General features: G+C 37.3%; 3 protein-coding genes across 3 annotated transcripts; 2 read left to right on the forward strand and 1 right to left on the reverse strand.

The window, feature by feature from the left end:
* Nucleotides 1-907: 907 nt before the first annotated feature.
* On the reverse strand, nt 908-9,430 carry LOC101222342 (DExH-box ATP-dependent RNA helicase DExH12). The gene is made up of 4 exons (XM_004147570.3): nt 6,347-9,430; nt 4,734-5,123; nt 1,313-4,499; nt 908-1,229 (listed from the first exon to the last, which is right to left on the reverse strand). The coding sequence occupies exons 1-3, from the start codon at nt 9,299-9,301 to the stop codon at nt 1,317-1,319; spliced, it is 6,528 nt and encodes a 2,175-aa protein (XP_004147618.1). The 5' UTR covers nt 9,302-9,430; the 3' UTR covers nt 908-1,229; nt 1,313-1,316.
* An 848-nt stretch (nt 9,431-10,278) lies between these two features.
* On the forward strand, nt 10,279-14,613 carry LOC101222582 (30S ribosomal protein S1, chloroplastic). Its single transcript, XM_004147571.3, has 7 exons — nt 10,279-10,714; nt 11,052-11,327; nt 11,906-11,986; nt 12,289-12,570; nt 12,653-12,763; nt 13,495-13,581; nt 14,309-14,613. The coding sequence occupies exons 1-7, from the start codon at nt 10,412-10,414 to the stop codon at nt 14,408-14,410; spliced, it is 1,242 nt and encodes a 413-aa protein (XP_004147619.1). The 5' UTR covers nt 10,279-10,411; the 3' UTR covers nt 14,411-14,613.
* Nucleotides 14,614-17,306: 2,693 nt separating this feature from the next.
* Nucleotides 17,307-19,767, forward strand: LOC101222823 (leghemoglobin reductase). Its single transcript, XM_004147572.3, has 2 exons — nt 17,307-17,738; nt 18,254-19,767. The coding sequence occupies exons 1-2, from the start codon at nt 17,469-17,471 to the stop codon at nt 19,502-19,504; spliced, it is 1,521 nt and encodes a 506-aa protein (XP_004147620.1). The 5' UTR covers nt 17,307-17,468; the 3' UTR covers nt 19,505-19,767.
* The last annotated feature ends 15 nt before the right edge of the window (nt 19,768-19,782 follow it).

The raw sequence follows: 19,782 nt of genomic DNA on the forward strand, positions 1-19,782 counted from the left end.
ATAAAATATAGCTAAGTTTTTTTTGTTTAAATGTTCCATATGGTAAACAAAATCAAAATATAGTTCTAAAAATCAAACAAAATGCAAAGGTTCAATGAATGAGGTCCATTATTTTGAAAGGCCCAGGCCCAACAGCAGGGCATTGGACATAGAAGACAGTAGTCTATGTTGAACCACTAAACTCATTGGCCCAAAAATACTAATAAGTAATAATAGAAAATTATAGTTCACCTAAATGTAGCCTCGTTGGCACTCCTATAGTAATCTAATATTAACAACTAGACTTTAACAAGATTTCTGCCATATTTACAATTTCTTTAAAATATTACCATTATTACAACCTAATTCTTATATTTACAACTTTTAATTAAAAAAAACAAAACAATTTTTTTCTAGGAAATGTAGTTTGCCTTTCCCATGCAAGTAAGAGATTATGAAAATGTTTATCTAAAACATAACTCAACGAAGTAACGTTTGTAAAGTAATTTGAAAGTAATTTTGAAATAGCTAAAAGTACATCTATTATGTTCAGAATTGCTTTAAAACACTTTTTAACTTGAAATCAATTCTGACATTTAATTTTACACTTCAAATGCAACTATCATACAAAAGGATCTTAGGGGTGATTCTGAAATTTATAGAAGTAATTTTAGAATCACTCCTGACTAATTTCTGAAATGAACTCAGTATATTCAAATGAAGATTTTGAAGTTATATATGAAAAATAGATGAATTACACAGCCACTCATTCAAGCCATGGCTGCAGGAGATCATTGCCTTCCTAGACGTCAGCCTCGATCAATTTACTGAAAAAATAATTAACACATTAAGAGAAAGCCACCAGTGTGTATCATAGGCCATTCTATATCTAAAACCTATACAAATATTATCGAGATACCTTGTTGAATGAATCAGAATCAGGCTCGGGTATGGAGTGCCTCAAGGTTGAAGATTTATATCATTAACAACATGTTAGTCACATAAAAACAGAGACACCCATAATAACAAAGCTGGGTTCTATTCTAATGCAGTGGCGTACACATTCATAAATACTTGCTATCAGTATACAAATTTAAGATACCATCTACTCTTGTTCATCAAATGCGTCAGAACATCTTCAACATGAGAAAGTTACACGAGGAAACTAGAAGAATTACTTATCCACTCATTTAAGCCATGGCTGCAGGGCATCGTCAGCTTCGCGCTCATGGATAGCCTCCAACAATTTCCTGAAAGAATAATGAACACATTAAGAGAGCCACTAGTGTGTATATCAATTCATAGGCGCAAAAGAGTTTAAGAGTTAAAGTACCCAGCTACTCGTCTTCATCAAATGCAGCTGCATCTTTAACATCCACTGTGAAACTATATTCCTGGTCGCAGCCCAAGTACGAATCACACATGAAATAAAGGGTGTACGATTTCTTTCCGGTATCTGCAGGTGCAGTGAAATCAAGCTTGACCTTTGCCTTCCTTTGAAGAGAAACTCTTTTAATCGCTAGTAGCTGGTTACTCTTTGTGTCGCCGACAACAAGCCACCAGCCTTCTTCTTTGGCTTTAGGATACCTTAAAGCATCCACAGGCCCAACCTCGGTCCTCCCATCAAGATCCCGCTCAAGTGTAACCTGCAGTGTTACGTTCTCTCCTGCTGCAACATTCTCACCATCTAGTACCTCATATGCCATATCAATATTTGGAAACCGATTGCAAAAGCGTGCAATGTCCAGCAACTGCGAATCGGACATCTGAAGTAGTTCATGCCTTTCGTTATCCTCCATTTCCACCAGGTCAAATATTGTCTCTATGTTCTTTCCAGAGTTCTCTTGGCATCTCTTGGCTAGCTCCTTTGTGAAATGTGGTAGCTGAAGAAGCATGGAATCCCGCTCCCACAAGCCTTGGGTTACCATTTGACTGACTTCCATTGCGAGAAGGGCAAGGCTCAGCCAACCATTGCTTGAAATGACATCCACCATTGCCTGTAGCAACCTACTGGCTGAAATGACTACCTCTCGTTGATCCAATGCCAAGTTACCACCAACAGATTGCCTTGAGAAATAAGCCTGCAGCAAAGCATTTGCTTTGACATGTGGGTCTGTGCATTTCGGATTTTCGAATGAAAATCGCTGATGATTAATCAATCTACGAATCAACTCTTCTTCACCCGGTCGTATTGGAAGCAATGCATACTCAGAAGCTGAAGCCAGAATCTCCAAAAGACCCTTCATCTTGGTTTTAGCAGTTAAAGAAGAACTGAAACGCTCAATAGTAGTGTAACTAATGTAATAATACGATGCTATCATACCAAGATTAGATGGAGACAAGTCCATGTCATCCTCAATGCTGATGCACTTGCTTGCTTCTAAGTCACTCAACGTGTGCTCAACAAGCTCAGAAAGGTGGTCAGAAAGATGCCTATGACTGACACCTTGAAGATTATAATAATTGGGATTCTGAGTAAGCCTTCTGTACATAAGAGTCCACGTAATATAATCAACAGCATCTTGCTTGTTCTCAATAATTCCAGCAACAATTTCTGCATTTATATTATCATGGAGAAAATGGTGTAGGTGGCTTTCAACAGGGAAAGCTTCATATAAGAATTTCTTGTAGTATTCTTTACGGGGTGCATGGCAGAGAATCACACATTTCCCAGAATTATCAAGTAGTGGTCGACTAGCATGGCCCATCATCTGCATCAAATCAGTAACAGGATAATCGGTGTGAGCATTTTCTCTTCCATCATAATACTGTGTTCCCATTACTACTACCAAATGGGCTGACAATGGAACACCCCAACACATCGAGCTGCTTATAACACAAACTTGAATCCAACCTGCTTCAAACAGTTGCGTCACAACTTCTTGATCCAAGCTAGACAATCCCTCATGCAAATAGCCAACTCCATGACGTAAAATGGCTTTCAGCATCTCATCGTTGATCTTGTCAACAAAAGGCTCAATGTCTTCAAGAGATCTCAACAAAAATGGCAATTTCTCTCCATTATCTGCACTTGAGTACGTCATTATATCCACCGCTGTCAGTCTGACGTGCTTTCTCGTGGGAACAAAGACAATAGCAGGCTTTCCATTCTTTGCATGCTGAACAATAGCAGTGTATGTTGGTTTCGTCATTGCCTGCATTCTGGCTTCAAAATTAGCTATATCCACCCCCTGAATATGAATCTCCAAAGGAACAGGGCGAACACCAGGCGGAAAATTGAAGAGACCATGAGAAGTAGCCCCTATCCAATCCCCAATATCTTTTGCATTTGCAAGAGAAGTAGAAAGAGCCACAATTCGAATCTTGTTCTCAATCTGACTAGCAATATATCTCATCCTCGACACAATCACCTCCAATACAGGACCACCTTGACCCCCAATCAAGTGAAGTTCATCAATAATAAAAAGACTGACCTGTTGAACATACTTTCGTTGTTTCCAACGACGAGATAAAGCATCCCATTTTTCAGGGGTACTAATGATTATTTGACCTCTCTCGAGAAGCTTCAAATCTGTAGCCGTTTCCCCTGTTAACTCAACAACACGGATTCCAAGTCCCTTTCCAAACTTCTTATCCCAATCCCTGTAACGTTCTTTGGCAAGAGATTCGATAGGGGCAATGTACACAGCACGTAATACGTTATCCTGTCCTTTCTGATAATTCCTTAATATAGCAAACTCTGCACATATAGTTTTTCCACTTCCAGTTGGTGCAGCAACTAGAACATTGTCGTCTGTGTTATACAGTACGGTAAAGACTTGAGTCTGAACAGGATTGAAATGCTTGAAATCTTGATAAAGAGCTTCATAAGATGGATTTCTTAATGCAGTCACAGGAAGAGGTTGCAAGTCTAACAACTCCGTTGGTGGGGGGAACTTTTCTGGCAGAATGAGGTGCCTAAAAGAGACCGGCAAAATAGTTTGTGACCCTAGCCATCTATCTGACACAACACGTATGAAATACTGTGGGGGTAGTGGTTCACATATTGGCACCGTGAAATTCAAAGTGTGATCCTCATCAATGTACTGCTTCTTCAACAAGAAATGCTCATGATGATGTATAAATTCACCATCATTATCCTCCACAAGTACCCAGAACGACTCTACATATCCATGAACCTTGTCCTCCCACTGGAAGTCTGGTGTTATTGTAAGCTCAACTCTCAGAACTGTACGTGTAATTGGCTGAACATGTGCCGCCAGATTTAATTTAGGGAATTGATGGATGAACTTATGTAGAGTTCTACCCATTTTTGGGGCACGTATAAGCTCACCTAGCTCCTGCGATGAGAGATCATAATACCGTTCCCAAGCCAAATCCTTCTTCTCAAGCTTCATAAGAATATCATTGGAGATACCATGGAATTGCCGGAGAGGTGTCTGGACACTCCACATTCTTTTACTCACCATCTTGCACAAGTTCAAGGCCTTCTCAGCAAGTTGTGCCCATCCTCGTTTCAGAACAATCTCAAAAAGAGCCCGCATAAGCCGCCCAGCACTCTAATTTCATGAAGGAAGTTATATTAATTCAACGAAAACCAAATTAGCATAGGCCTTAGTATAGGACAAATAAAATTAGTACAGACAATAAAAGAAGTTTAAAAAAGAACAAAGCTTGCAAGAGTCCACAAGATGAGTTCTAAATTACCATTAATAACAAAGAATAAGCTTTAAGATTGAAGTGTGATAATTCAATTTGTATAAATTTACTGAATAAAAGCCAACTGAACAGACCTGAGTTATGAACACCATGTCAGATGTCAGTGACAGCCCTTCCAATTTTAACTGAGATATATACGCTTGCAGCAAAACATTGATCTTGGCACTGGGTTCCTCCAAGCTTTCCTTGATAGGAATTGGAACACGTTCCAGCAGCTTTGCTAATTCCATTTTTTCATCTTGTCGCACCGTTACATATTTAAATTCTTCACTCAATGAGAACAAACGACATAGTTCAATATCCCCCATCATTGGCTTCAAATGCTCATTGTAAGTGGATATTGTTCCATGTGTTATATAGTAGTAGCTAGCAATGCGACCCAAGTCCGTAACTTGGAAATACCCACTTTTCCGATCATACTTCACAAGATTATTTTTATCTAAAATTGTAGCAGCTGAATGAATCTGCAAACATGAAGTATCCTCATAATAAGAAAAACGGAAGTATCCTCATAATAAGAAAAACGGAAGTATCATCATACAAAACTACTATATTAAATAAGAATCATATTTATCAGCAACACAATCAATATGTATCCCACAAGCTGTTTTTCAAACGCAAGTGTAATGCAACATGCATTATTCTGGACAGTTTTCTGCACAAGGAAATACGAAACTTGTTGACTCAGGTCAGAGAGGAATAGAAGAAATTTTTTAACTAATATTGCAAAGCTTCTCCAGCCTCTAGGTAGTTTTCCCTTTAAATTTTGTCTATTTCCTTTTACTTTCCTACAAAGTAGAACCTCTCGTTGATTTTCTTTCGACGAGTTCAGTATAGCACCACCCATTATTTTTAAAAGAAACGAACTCTTTTTTTTCTTTTTCTGGCCCAGAGCATGAAACTTCACAGTAATTTGATATAAGCTAGAAGAGGGAATAGCTCCAACCCATGAGAGCTTACACAAAACCATTTTAATAGTTTCTATTGGTTCTTTTCATAATAAACTTCCTCGTCATTACTGATCTATTTCTGATAAATGGAACAGTTTGCCACATATATCAATTTATAATGCCAACTTTCATCTTCTACCCTATTTGACTATTGAAGATGATAATTCATAAGGCTACTAACATCTTAGTATATATAGTTGGTAGAGGTTATTTTTGTGGGTCATAGGTCCTCTACTCAAGCATCTCCTTTGGGCATTAGGTTGAGGAATAGGTAAACTATTTGATCCATTGTGACCGAGTGGCTTGGAGAATCAAATGCTTCATTCTGCAGACTGAAGCATATCATAAAAACTATTCACGATCCATTTACATCTTCATTGTTCATATATTCCTATTTTCTGTTCATTCTAGACTACAGATCACAATCATAATAATCACCGCCTAGCATGTTGTATAGCCACTTTTCTTTTTAATCTTGTTTTGATCTTAAAGTGAAGTGTTGTTTCTTTCTACAAGTAAGAAAATATTTCTGAAACGATAATTATCACCTATCATATTTGTTAATATGATTTTCTGAAGTGTTGAATTTTAATCATCTGACACCTAAGACCTAAAACCTAAGACCTAAGATCCCAAACACATGGAAACAATGAACATTCTACAAATAACATGCAATCCAGCAAAAAACCAATATTAGACATTTTCAAGACGACAAAAATGAAGTATTTTGAACATACCAAATCAGCTCTCCTCTCTTCCAATGTTATATCCCTTGTAGGAGCATCAGCTGCTAGTCCATAGAGGGTGGGATTCCTTAGCATACGAACATACAAGTAAGTATATCCCAGCCAATTAGACGCTTCTCTTGCATTTTGAACCGTTCCAAGAACAATTTCTGCATTTAATTGATCGGCCAATTTGGACACAAACTGACTTTCAATTGGTAGCTGTTGGTTCATTAGTGAAAGATAATACTGTAACTCACTATGTCCCGTGATGATTATTCCCGTTCCCTCAGAATCAAATTGTGGTCTTCCTGCACGACCCAGCATCTGCATAACATCTAGAGGACTCAACTCAGTCCATGCTCCTTTCTCTGGATTGTAAATTTGAGTTCCCTTGATAATAACACAATGAGCTGGCAGATTCACACCCCAAGCAAGAGTAGCCGTTGAAACCAAAACTTGAATATGACCATCAGCAAAAAGATCCTCAACAAGTTGGCGATCAACCCTTGTCATCCCAGCATGATGAATTGCAAAACCATAGGGTAGAAGGTCTTTGAGCTCATTACTTTTAACTAAATCAGTATGAGTGTGAAGAATCTCACGGCTAGCACTGTCCTCCTTCAAGAATCTGCTAAGTGTATCATTGGCAAGAGCAGCATCTCGTATAGCACGAGCTGTTTTGGATGTTTCTTTCCTTGAATGGACAAAGATAAGAACCTGATGCTTTCCTGCAAACGACATCACCTTCTCATAACAGAGATCGTTCATCAATTGGAACCTCTGCAATGGCTTCTTCACCGTTATTCCAATGTACTGTTGATAGAGTGCGACTGGTCTATAGCTATTGTCAAAATGGAACAGACCTTTCTTTGGATCAACTCGCAAAAATAATGCTACGTCTTCATAATTAGGGAGTGTGGCTGATAATCCCACCAGGCGGATATGCTCCTTAGTGGTCTCAATTTGCCTCACAGTTCTGGCAACAATGCTTTCAAGAACGGGACCTCTGTTATCATGAAGAAGATGAATCTCATCAATAATCAAAAGCTTTACAAGTTGTGTGTATGTGCGGTCACCTGACTTCCTAGTAATGATATCCCACTTCTCTGGAGTTGTCACAATAATTTGAGTCTCATCAATCTGTTGACGAGTCAATGTTTGATCTCCACTAAGTTCCCGTACTTTGACACCATAGTCCTGCAAGCGATTAGATAGATTGCCAACAACTTCAGCAACAAGGGCTTTCATAGGTGCAACATATACAATCTTATAATCATTGTGGTTGTACGAACCATCTGGATTTGTGTGTAGAGCAATCTGCTGTAGTATAGTAAGGACTGCAACGTTGGTTTTTCCGGCACCAGTGGGAGCACACAAAAGAACATTGTCGGCTTTAAAAAGGGCAGTCTCGTAGACTTTACTCTGCACCCTATTTAACTGAGTCATTCCCTTAAAAGCTGGTTGTGCCCAATCTGGCATGGAAGCAATTTTAACAAATTTCTCATCGCTACCAAAAGGCTTCGCATTCAGTTTAGGTACATGAATCTCTTCATAACCCTTACCCAGATGTCTGTATGATCCATCAGGAAGTACACACTTGTTGTTTGCCATCAAAAGACTACCTTGTTGAAATGCAATACTGTCGAGATCAAGCAATTGGCTCTGTCCAGTCAACCCCCCGTTGTCCATATCTCTCTCAACGGGGTCCCTCCTTCCCCTTTCCGCATCCCCTCCGCTCTCATCCTTCAATCGACGAGCCTCTTCTCTAATACTCTTCTCTAAATTCTTTTGTCGTTCTTTTGCTGTCGCTCTAGTAGCATGCAGCTGCTCAAGAATTGCAGCTAAATCTGGACCCAGATGCATCATTTCCTCCTCGATTTTTTTTCTCTCTTCTTGGTCTTCAGATCTAGCCAAACGGGTGCACCATACAACCTTCAACCGATTCCGTAGAAGAAATTTTACAAGGCTGAATTTTTCAAACTGGAGGTGCACCAACAACTTAGTCTCAATTTCTCGGTCGTCACCTTCAGCCAGTATCTTCAGTACCTCTTCTGCAAGCTTCTGACATTGCTGTGGATCAATTTGTTGCTCGTAAGCCTGAGAGATTTTCCTCTGGAGCCAGTAAGCATCAATATCCTGAACATTCAGGTTCATACCTCCATCATTTTCCTGCAAATCATCGTCATCAATTCCCCCATCCATCTGCATAGCCCCAGAACCATTAGGCTCTGCCACATCATCCTCATCTTCTTCATCCTCCTGAACCATGTCAAGATCGCTCTCTTCCTCCTCCTCATTCTCCTCGAATTCAACAGCAACACCTATATCATCATCAAGAGCACCGTCCCCATTAGCAGTGGCAGGCCCAGTAGCATCATTCCCATCTTGATAATCCGTAATAAGCCTCCCAATGGATACCAACTGATCGAATACATTGTTTGGAATAGGATTCAATAATTTCTCAATTTCCTTTTTCTTGTCCGGGTTCTTGAACGAATCATTTTTCAAAACCGCCAAAATCTCATCCGCCGCACCACTCACTATACTCAACGGTTGCCCACCCAATTGCTGTTGAATGACACTAAGCATAGCCTCATAAGCAGCCCTAGTCTCCTTAGTCTTGGGCATGTAAACACCTTCTTCAGTAGAAGTAAGAACACTTTCTTCCTGAAGTCGACGGCGCTTGCCTTGCCTACTGGGCTGCGGCTCCGCAATGGGGTCGAGCTCTTTCTTCTTCCTCTTGGATTTCTTGAGTTTCTCATCCAATTCCGGAGGTCTACCTCTATAAGCCCTGTCGCCAAAGCTTTTGGGATCGATTTTTCCATAAAGAGACTCGGGCTCGCCTGTGGGTTCATGGGTGTCGCGAGGGCGAGAGTCGGTGGTGAGAACCAAACTGGAGTTGGCTCGGTACTCGTATTGCTTAAAGCGAGCGTGTGCTTCGGCACCACCACCCAGATGCGCCATTATAGAAGTTAAAAGAGTTGAAAGAAGAAACTAGGGTTTTGAGGAAAGGAAGAAGACGCTCCCAAACCCTTCGAAATGTAACAAACGGATCAACTTCCCCTTTTCTATCACGGTCTCACCATATTCTCTGACTTCTCTTCATGTTTGTTTTCCTTTTTCTAAATAAATATTTGAATTTTATTTAACCGACCTTTTTACCCTAAAAATTACAAAAAAAATAAAAATAAAATCAATGATAACAAAATAAACCATCAAAATTTCACCAGTCATTTATCCAATTCATTGTTTAATTTTCAAAGAATAAATCAATCTAGTAAGTACGAATTTATATTTTCAATACTTACTACATATAATCAAACATTTCACACTTTATTAGACATTTTTAGTTTAAAAATCTATTCAACCTCGAACTTAGAAATTTAATAACCTATTACCACAAAAACTAAATTGAAACTTCATAATAGGACTAAATATGTAACGGTAGATAGGTAATATCTTGACTAGTTGAGTTTTTTTTTCAAATAATAAAATTAAAAGTGCATTATATCATGAGTCGATATAGTGGTAAATATATTACTTGATGTTAATAGTTAAGGAGGTCATAGGTTGAATTCATAATCATCCACCCGAAATTTAATATTCTCGAATTTTAACATTGTAAGATAATTTAAGTTGATTAGTCACACATGCCAATATAGTTCAATAAAGAAAAAAAACAATATTTTATGAACTTAGTTAATCAACACTAAAACAATATTTTATGAACTTAGTTAATCAACACTTAAAACATTCAAAATGTGAGAATGGGAGGTAAATATTTTTGAAAAATTACAAAAAAAATTTAATAATAGATTTGAATTAAGAAACAAATATATTTATATATGTATGGGGTTGTATGTTTTAAAATAAAATGTTTGATGTTTTTCATCTATAACGTGAAAGATATTGTGGATGGAAATATTGGGGGAGATAAAAAGGTTAATGCTATATTGAATTCGATGATAGTAAAATACAATAACAGAAAGAGTGGGTAAGATTATATATTTGCGAAAAGCTATCTTCACTACCTTATCCAACCCAAACACCACATCAACTGTCGGAAGAAGGGAGATGGCTTCCATGGCTCAGCAATTTACTGGGTTGCGATGTGCTCCTCTTTCTTCATCGCGTCTCTCCAAGCCATTTTCTTCTAAGCATTTTCTGAACAAATCCCGTTCGCTTCCTGTTCAAGCTGCAGTCATTTCGGGCCCTATTCCCAGTCCTCAGACCAGGGAGCGTTTCAAGCTCAAGGAGGTCTTTGAGGAGGCTTATGAACGTTGCCGTAATGCCCCTGTAGAAGGCATATCTTTCACTCTTGAGGACTTCCATGCCGCTCTTGAAAAATACGACTTCGATTCTGAATTGGGAACTAAGGTTATTTCTGGGTTGTCGTTTTTTTTTTCCTTTTCAATTGTGTATTTTTGTGGGGGCGTTTAGTTGATTATACTGGATGGGATGTCGTGAAGTTTAAAGGGTTGTTGGTTTGATGTTTGGGAATTGGGATTTTTTTATTTATTTTTTAATAGTGGTGGGTTTTAGTTTGTTTATGTAGTTCGATGATTTTTCTTGTTAATTACATTGGATTCTGGATTCTGTAACGTTGAATGTTTTGCTAATTTGATGTTATGGGAATTGGGAAGTAACAGCAATGAGATGCTTGAGGTGCATTTGAAGGAGATTGGGTTGTAATTTATGCAGTGTCTCTTTTCAGGTGAAAGGTACTGTGTTTTGTACGGATAATAATGGAGCACTTGTTGACATTACTGCCAAGTCATCTGCATATTTGCCATTGCAAGAGGCTTGCATTCACAGAATCAAGCATGTAGAAGAAGCAGGAGTATTTCCTGGCTTGAGAGAGGAGTTTGTTATTATTGGTGAGAATGAATCTGATGATAGCTTGATTTTGAGCTTGAGATCCATTCAATATGACCTGGCTTGGGAGAGGTGCAGACAGCTTCAAGCAGAGGACGTTGTTGTCAAGGGTAAGGTGGGTATTTCTACTCCAATTTTTGGTGCTTTTGTTTGTATACGTCGTCTGAAACGTGGGTGTGAGATCGCTGTCTAGTTGGGTAATAGGAAACTAAGATGTGTTATAGCATTTGCAGCATCATTTACCGAGAGGGGGATGGTTGTTCTATGCCATTTATCACTTGTTGTGCTTTTTTATACTCGTGTTTTTTTCCATAGGTCATTCATTTTAAATAACCACGAGACTCAAAGGCTTAAGGTTATGATTTCTTGTGAATGTTGTTCTATGCTTGTTATCGTTTGTTGTGCTTTTGTCGTACTCATGTTTTTTTTTCCATAGGTCATTCATTTTAAATAACCACTAGACCCAAAGGCTTAAGGTTATGATTTATTATAAATTTAATTTGTGGAGTTGGACATTTGCGCAAGGCTCAATAAGTGATTACGAATTAAGACTAGAAAATGGCATTTCGCAATGCCATACTAAATCACCCTTAAATATTAAAAGAAAGAAAGGTGCTAGGTTACTGTAAATTTTATATTGTATTAGTACTTAACAATTCATATGTGGCCATTTCTTCTGTGTTCAATGTTCAGGTGGTCGATGCTAACAAAGGTGGAGTTGTGGCAGTTGTGGAAGGCCTAAGAGGGTTTGTCCCTTTCTCACAGATATCAACGGTAATTTCTCGTAGCTATTGAGGACACTCACATTTTGAGAGTTCTTCTGGTTTTATTTATATATAATATATAACAGACTATAGTTACTGCTGGAGTAAAGCTTATTAGTTTCTCACAATTGTTAATCAATGAATGGTTGGTTGTACGTGGTGTTATTTGCAAAGGTCATGCTGATTTTCCACTTCCTTCCCCCACAATTATCAATTGGATACATTGGTACTATTTTAGTTTTGTTGATGTTAGTTATATACTGCTGATTAACGCCATGCCTGTTTTGTCTTTTTATCCCTGCAATGTTTCAGAAATCAAATGCTGAAGAGCTTCTCAGCAAGGAGCTTCCTCTAAAGTTTGTGGAGGTTGATGAAGAACAATCAAGGCTTGTCCTTAGTAACCGTAAGGCCATGGCTGACAGCCAGGCACAACTTGGAATTGGATCAGTGGTCACCGGGACAGTTCAAAGCCTTAAACCTTATGGTGCATTCATTGATATTGGTGGAATCAATGGTCTTCTTCATGTTAGTCAAATCAGTCATGACCGGATATCGGATATTGCAACAGTCCTTCAGCCTGGGGACTCTCTCAAGGTAATTTAATGCCTTTCAAGTGATTTTAAGGTGCTTCTTACTCTCATGATTTCAAGTTTTACAATGAGCTCTTTTGGCATAGGTCATGATATTGAGCCACGATCGTGAGAGAGGCCGAGTTAGTCTCTCTACCAAGAAGTTAGAGCCCACTCCTGGGGACATGATTCGCAATCCAAAGCTTGTTTTTGAGAAGGTATCCTCTTTGCTGACTAGAGTTATCTATTTCTGTTATTTTTGTACCGATGCTGCTTTTTCTTGTTATACGTGGATTTACTTGCACAGGCTAACGTGCTTTGGTCTTTCAGCTACAATGCTACAATCTCATTTCATTAGTTAAAGTGCAAATTTTAATATGGCCAAGGTTTTGTGCTTTCTAGGGTAGCAGAAACTGCTGACTAATTGCTATTTCACCTTCACCTTAGCATGTCTTTTTTTTTTTTTTCAGATTTTTAAAACTACGATTGCTAGACTTTTGGTGGTTATCCCTTGAATGTTTTTTTTCTTTATATTTGTAAGTGTTCCGACCAGTTTACACGCCCCTCAACTAATCTCATAGGACAACCCATCTGACCTAAAATCTAGAGTCATGTGGAGGGAGTAATGCTTAAAACCTCTGCTTTGCTGGTAAATTTGGATATGGATAGTAGTAAATATTTTGAAAATAGAAAGTAATCTTAGAGTTTCTGATCCTTTGTTTTGGGAAGTCTATTGTTAGAGCGCACTTGATAGTTGATAGGAATATTTGCAATCATTACTTGAAGGCCTATATGTAAACTTATGTACTTTCAGTTGGGGTTATATTTCTTTTTTCTAGATTCTTGTTTTCGATTACAGAGTTCATTTCCTATCAAATAGTGAAAAAAGGAGGAAGAAGCAAAATAGCAAGAGATATAATTGTAACTTTGATCTTTTTTCCATCTGCAGGCTGAGGAGATGGCACAAACGTTCAGGCAAAGAATAGCCCAGGCAGAGGCATTGGCACGTGCAGACATGCTTAGGTTTCAGCCTGAGGTACTGTACAGCCATCTATCCTTGAGATTTCTAAACTGTACCTTGAGAATAAAGAAAAAGTTAATGATAAATGCAATTAAATGGTACGTGTCGGAGTTCTAAACCATAAAGTGGAAAGTACATCGAGTCATTCACTTTGTGGTAGTATAATTGAGTACATGGTTTTACAGTTAGTACTGGCTTCGTGACTGAGGATGTATTCTTTATATTGGCTCACCATCCTGCTTTAGCTTAAACTCTCTCTATTAACCAACTTGATAAACAATCTACATCAATGCTCAGTAGGGTATTGTGTTGAATGTTCATATATTTTTTGTGTTGATATCCAATGGTTTATGAGAATTCTCGTAGGATAGTGTTGGACATTCCTATGGTTTAAAAGTGTATTGGGTATAAATTTTGGACTAAACGTATGTCTTTTTTATTAGAAATTAGAAATGTTTCTAACTAATTAAGAATACCTTTCCCTGTGGAGTACCATCAAAAGCATTTTAAAGTGCGTTTAAAAGAAACAGTTGTTTTTAACGATGGTTGAAAATGCTTATAGAAGTAGTCACTCACATGAAAGTCTCTCTAGTGTCATTGAAACACATTCCAAGTCCTCACTAACGATATCATATGAATAAGTTTTTCCAATCATCTGTTGTCGTCTTGTGTTTCTCTCTACATCATAATATCTATATATGTTGGATTTGAAATTAAATGGTTACTTGTTTTAACCATACAGAGTGGTTTGACTTTGACTACTGATGGAATATTGGGACCAATTACTCCAGAGTTACCTGTAGAGGGTTTAGATTTGAATGATGTACCTCCAGCTGAAGAGTGAAGATTCTTTCCCACCGTTGTATTCTGTACAATGTTTCACTTTGTATACAAACTTCTGCCATTGTAATTGGGTACGCAACTTCGTCCTTTCTGTCATAGCTTAGTGTTGAATGGTTGATGAAAGCCCATTTGCTAGTTTATTTTCGTTCTCTATTCTTTTCTTTCATTTTTATTTTAAGGAAACACAACTTTTCATTGATAAAATTAAGAGAGACTATCCTTCAAAATACAAGGACACAAAAAGAAGAGACACAAACTTTAAACGATATAGTCCCAAGAATACCATGAACTAAACCGACAAGGTGGCCCCTCTCAATTGTAGATTCATTTGTTAGTCTGTTCACAAACGACTTTGAAATTTTTTGCCTCTTTTCCTGTCATGGACCATATTTGATTTTCAAAACAACACTTTTCTTCTTCAATATTAAGGCTGCTCACTAACAGACATTTTAAAACTGTTACTAAACAGTTTGGTTGTTTGCTGTTATTAAACAGTTTGGTTGTTTACTGTTATTAACAGTTCAGTTGTTTCAATTTTAGTTTAGTTGTTATACAGTTTTTCTGGTACATTTTCCTTTATAAAAGGAAATACATTGTATCCAAATAATTCAGTTCAGACAAATAAATTCAAACCTTTACTCTCTAGATTTTCTACTACTCTTTCTTTAGGTATCAGAGCCTCAGCTTCGCAGCAATGGCTTCTTCCAAAGGATGGTTTTGGTAAGTTTTAGAAGCCTCCTTGCAACTATTGAAGTTTGAATACTTTTTGGATTTAATAGTTAGAACTTAGACTCCTCCTTGACAAAGAAAGGAGTAACCTTGTCAATAAGGAAAAAAAAAAAAGCATCTTCCTCTATAGACGTCTTGTCTTGTCATTTATAGTTTTAGATTGACTTTCTATTTATTTATAAACATTTTTTTAAAGACTTGGAAAACTAATTCAAACACACCCTTAGTTGTTTTGTAGAGGATATTAGGTATCAAATTCGAAGGTTCGTCTAAAGTGACTATATTGATCTTATTTCAGTTGCAAAACTGTTACATTTACGTCTTTATTTGCTTGCTATCCCATTCGTCATTGTAAGTGAAATCAAAGATGACATCCATTTGAACTACCATCTCTATTTTTTATGTTATATCGCCAATTAACCCAAAAGTAGGGGTGATCATTCAAACTGTAAAAATCGAACAATTTCTCAAAACAAAACCGAATTGAATCGAAAACTTAATGAAAACAAAAATGTGGTTCGTTCAGTTTAAAGAATTATGAAACCAAGTTAGTTCAGTTTGGTTTAGTTTCAATTTTGAAAATCGAATTTGAAACTAAATCAAAATACATAAATCAAGCAATTATGGCGTAAAGGACTAGCGTGATTTGGTTCGGTCAATTTGGTTCAGTTCAGTTAGAACCAATAAATCGATTCAGTTCTGTTTCGCACGTGAAAATTTTAAAACATTCAATTCGATTTTATTTAACCACGAAACGGTTTCTACTCTACCAAAAAATATCAAGTGTATGAATGATGTAAGAGTCGAAGTCTTGGAAATGAAGGGAAAATAACAAAAAAGAACTTAAGGGATTGGGGTTGTGTGCTATTTCTATTTTTAAAAGAGTGGAGTTAGTGTGTTTTAAAATTGATATATGAATGGGAAGACAAGGAAGGTTGGACCGTCCATTGAATTGCAAATGAGTTCAGCCATATCATCTTGTATTTTGGATTGGCCATTCACCACCAAACATCCTTTGTGTGATGGTAAACCATGTGAGGCCACTATCTTACCCTCTTTGTGAACTTCATATCATAAGATAATGTTGTTTTTTTCCTCATGAAATATGGGCAAACCATCCATTTATCTTTTGATATTTTGGGATCTTTATCTATTATTTTCCTTACCATTTGTGGGCTTTATTGAAAATAAAAAGAGAAAATACTAATATAAGTAACTTTGTGGTTGCTCTTATAATTATCTCTGGATCAACTATGTGTTGTTGTTGTGAGCATATCTCATTTGTTTAAACATATATTACTGATAACAAAGTTACAGTATATTTGATTTTTTTTTATTCGAAGAAATAAGTCTATAAACACTCATTTCACCTCTAACTTTCTTAATTCGTTATCTACTGCTTAAAAAATCAAGTCAAATGTTCAAATTCTCACACTTGTATGTTGAAGTAAAAATATGGACCAAATTATTTTCAAATAAAATATCGATAATTATGTGTGTAATCAAAATTGATTTGAACTCTATTTTTGTACTTGTCATTATTTTTTAAAATTATAAAAAATGATAAATAAAAAATAAATCTGAGATAAATATTGTGCAATGGGTTGAAAATTTTAACTCTATATATTGATTCTTTCTGTTCATTCTTATTAAATTGTGATTGAAATATTCTCACATTTTTTTTATTAGTTTGATATCACCAAAAAAAATGAATAAACATTTTCTTTTAAATTTTAGAAAAAGTATGCAACAAAATGTCGCTAATATAATTATAACACATATAAGAGACGTTTTAATTTGTTTTACAATTATAAAAGGTTTCTTTACTCATCAAAATTAACTTTTAAATTTCTACCGTGTAATAATTATAGAGAGACGTAGGATTGATGCCTCTAAACTCAGCGGTAGAAAGACGTGTTGAGCTAATCTTATTTTGACGATCTTCTCTAATTTCTACATAAATATCCTCACAATTGCTTAGGTAAATGAAAAACAAGTTAAAATTAATATATTGATATTTTTGTAGACACCAATATTGTAAACCTTGGTTGAATATATATATTATTAATTTGAAGTTTAATATTTATAAAAAAAAAACAAAATGAAAGAAGGAGAAAGTAAATTAATTAACTAATTAACTTCAAAAGGGTTTAATCAGAAAATGATAAAAAGAAATGTAAGAGTTACGCAGCGCAGCCATTGTCGGAAGCACACATAGCCGAAATTATTATTTTATTTAGGGGTTGAAGAAGAAAAACAGAAATCAAAAGCTTAGCGATCCCAAACACAAAGGTGAAGCCTTCCCATCCAGTTCCTCCAAATCATCAACCATGGCTATGGCGAGCTTTGCTAGACGGAAGGCCTTCTTCTTCTCCAGAAATGCCTCTCACTCTTCCTCCGTCGATGTTCTCAAGCTCACCTTCTCCAGGGGCTTCGCTTCATCGGGATCTGATGAGAATGACGTCGTCGTCATCGGCGGTGGTCCTGGAGGCTATGTCGCCGCCATCAAGGCTGCTCAGCTTGGCCTTAAAACCACCTGCATCGAGAAGCGCGGGACTCTTGGTGGTACTTGTCTCAATGTTGGTTGCATCCCCTCCAAGGTCATTTCCTCGCTTCTCAGATTTGTTTCTTCGTTTTTTTTTCTTGCGTCTTTTTCTCTTTCTAGTTCTTGTTGAAGTTTTCGATTTTCTTTAGATATGGTGTTTGAGTGGGTTTTTTCCCTTTTTTTTTTGGTCTGTTTTGTCAACTGCCCTAATATAATTGCTGGTTTGCTGAAACTCTCAGTTTTTTCTTCAATATGGTTGAATTTTTAGGTTTTGAACTCTATTCTATTTAGGAATGTGAAATGATTATCTCCAGTTTCAGCTTTTTCCTAGCCATTGGTTAAGAAATGATTGAATTTTTTGTGTTTTTTACGGTATTCTCTGATTGAACTTTCCCGTGAAATCAATGGTGTTGAATCAAATATGATTAGCATAGCATGTCTCAATAATGTTGTGCTGATTGTCCATTAATGGCTACTCGTTTTGCTGACCACTGATTCAATATTTAGATCATTAGATGCAAGTCCAAGTCTCTTTAACATATAGGTTGTGATTTATTTGTATAATTTCAGGCTCTTCTCCATTCCTCACACATGTATCATGAAGCTAAACATGCATTTGCAAACCATGGGGTGAAGTTTTCTTCTGTTGAAGTTGATTTGCCTGCCATGATGGCACAGAAAGATAAAGCAGTCGCTAATCTGACTCGAGGTATTGAAGGCTTGTTTAAGAAGAATAAAGTGAACTATGTAAAAGGTTATGGAAAGCTAATCTCCCCTTCTGAAGTTTCTGTTGACACCATTGATGGGGGAAACACGGTTGTGAAAGGAAAGAGTATTATAATTGCTACTGGTTCTGATGTCAAGTCCTTACCTGGGATCACCATCGATGAGAAGAGAATTATTTCATCTACTGGAGCTTTAGCTTTGACTGAAATTCCCAAAAAGCTTGTGGTTATTGGGGCTGGTTACATCGGCCTAGAGATGGGTTCAGTATGGGGACGACTTGGCTCAGAGGTAACTGTTGTTGAGTTTGCTTCTGAAATTGTCCCCACCATGGATGCAGAAGTTCGTAAGCAATTCCAACGCTCTCTAGAGAAGCAAGGAATGAAATTCAAGCTCAAAACTAAGGTGGTAGGAGTTGACACATCTGGAAATGGCGTAAAGCTGACCCTTGAGCCAGCTGCTGGTGGAGACCAGACCACTCTCGAGACTGACGTTGTTCTTGTTTCTGCTGGTAGAACTCCATTCACTTCTGGACTTGGACTTGAGAAGTTAGGAGTGGAAACAGATAAGATAGGTCGGATTTTAGTGAATGATAGATTTGCCACAAATGTGCCTGGAATCTATGCTATTGGAGATGTGATTCCTGGGCCAATGTTAGCTCACAAGGCCGAAGAAGACGGTGTTGCTTGTGTGGAGTTTTTAGCTGGTAAGACAGGTCATGTCGACTATGACAAGGTCCCTGGGGTTGTATATACACATCCTGAGGTCGCCTCTGTTGGAAAGACAGAGGAGCAGGTGAAGGAGCTTGGAGTTGCCTATCGTGTTGGGAAGTTTCCATTCATGGCAAATAGTCGAGCCAAGGCAATTGATAATGCTGAAGGTATCGTCAAGATATTGGCTGAAAAGGAAACAGACAAGATATTAGGAGTGCATATAATGGCGCCTAATGCAGGGGAGATGATTCATGAGGCAGCAATTGCGTTACAATATGATGCTTCAAGCGAAGACATAGCCCGTGTTTGCCATGCACATCCCACAATGAGTGAAGCACTGAAGGAAGCTGCTATGGCAACTTACGACAAGCCAATTCATATATAAGACACAGTTAAACGTGTGTTATTCCATTTTTTTTTCTTCTTAGTCCATATTTTCATTTTTATCAAAAGGAGCTTGAAGCTTTGAAATGACTTTCTCGGGTCATTTATTTTCCTTGTCACTCTCTTCAGTGAAGGGTTCGAAGTGTTTCAAATACACATTTGCTGTTTTTCAGCTTTCATTTCACTCTGGTTACAATAATGTTGTGCTCTTTATACTCAATTTTCAAATAACATGGAATAGGAATATGTTGAAGAGTTGAATCATTGAAGTTCCTTCGA

Source organism: Cucumis sativus, chromosome 3 (assembly GCF_000004075.3).
Source record: "Cucumis sativus cultivar 9930 chromosome 3, Cucumber_9930_V3, whole genome shotgun sequence".
NCBI classification, from domain to species: domain Eukaryota; kingdom Viridiplantae; phylum Streptophyta; class Magnoliopsida; order Cucurbitales; family Cucurbitaceae; genus Cucumis; species Cucumis sativus.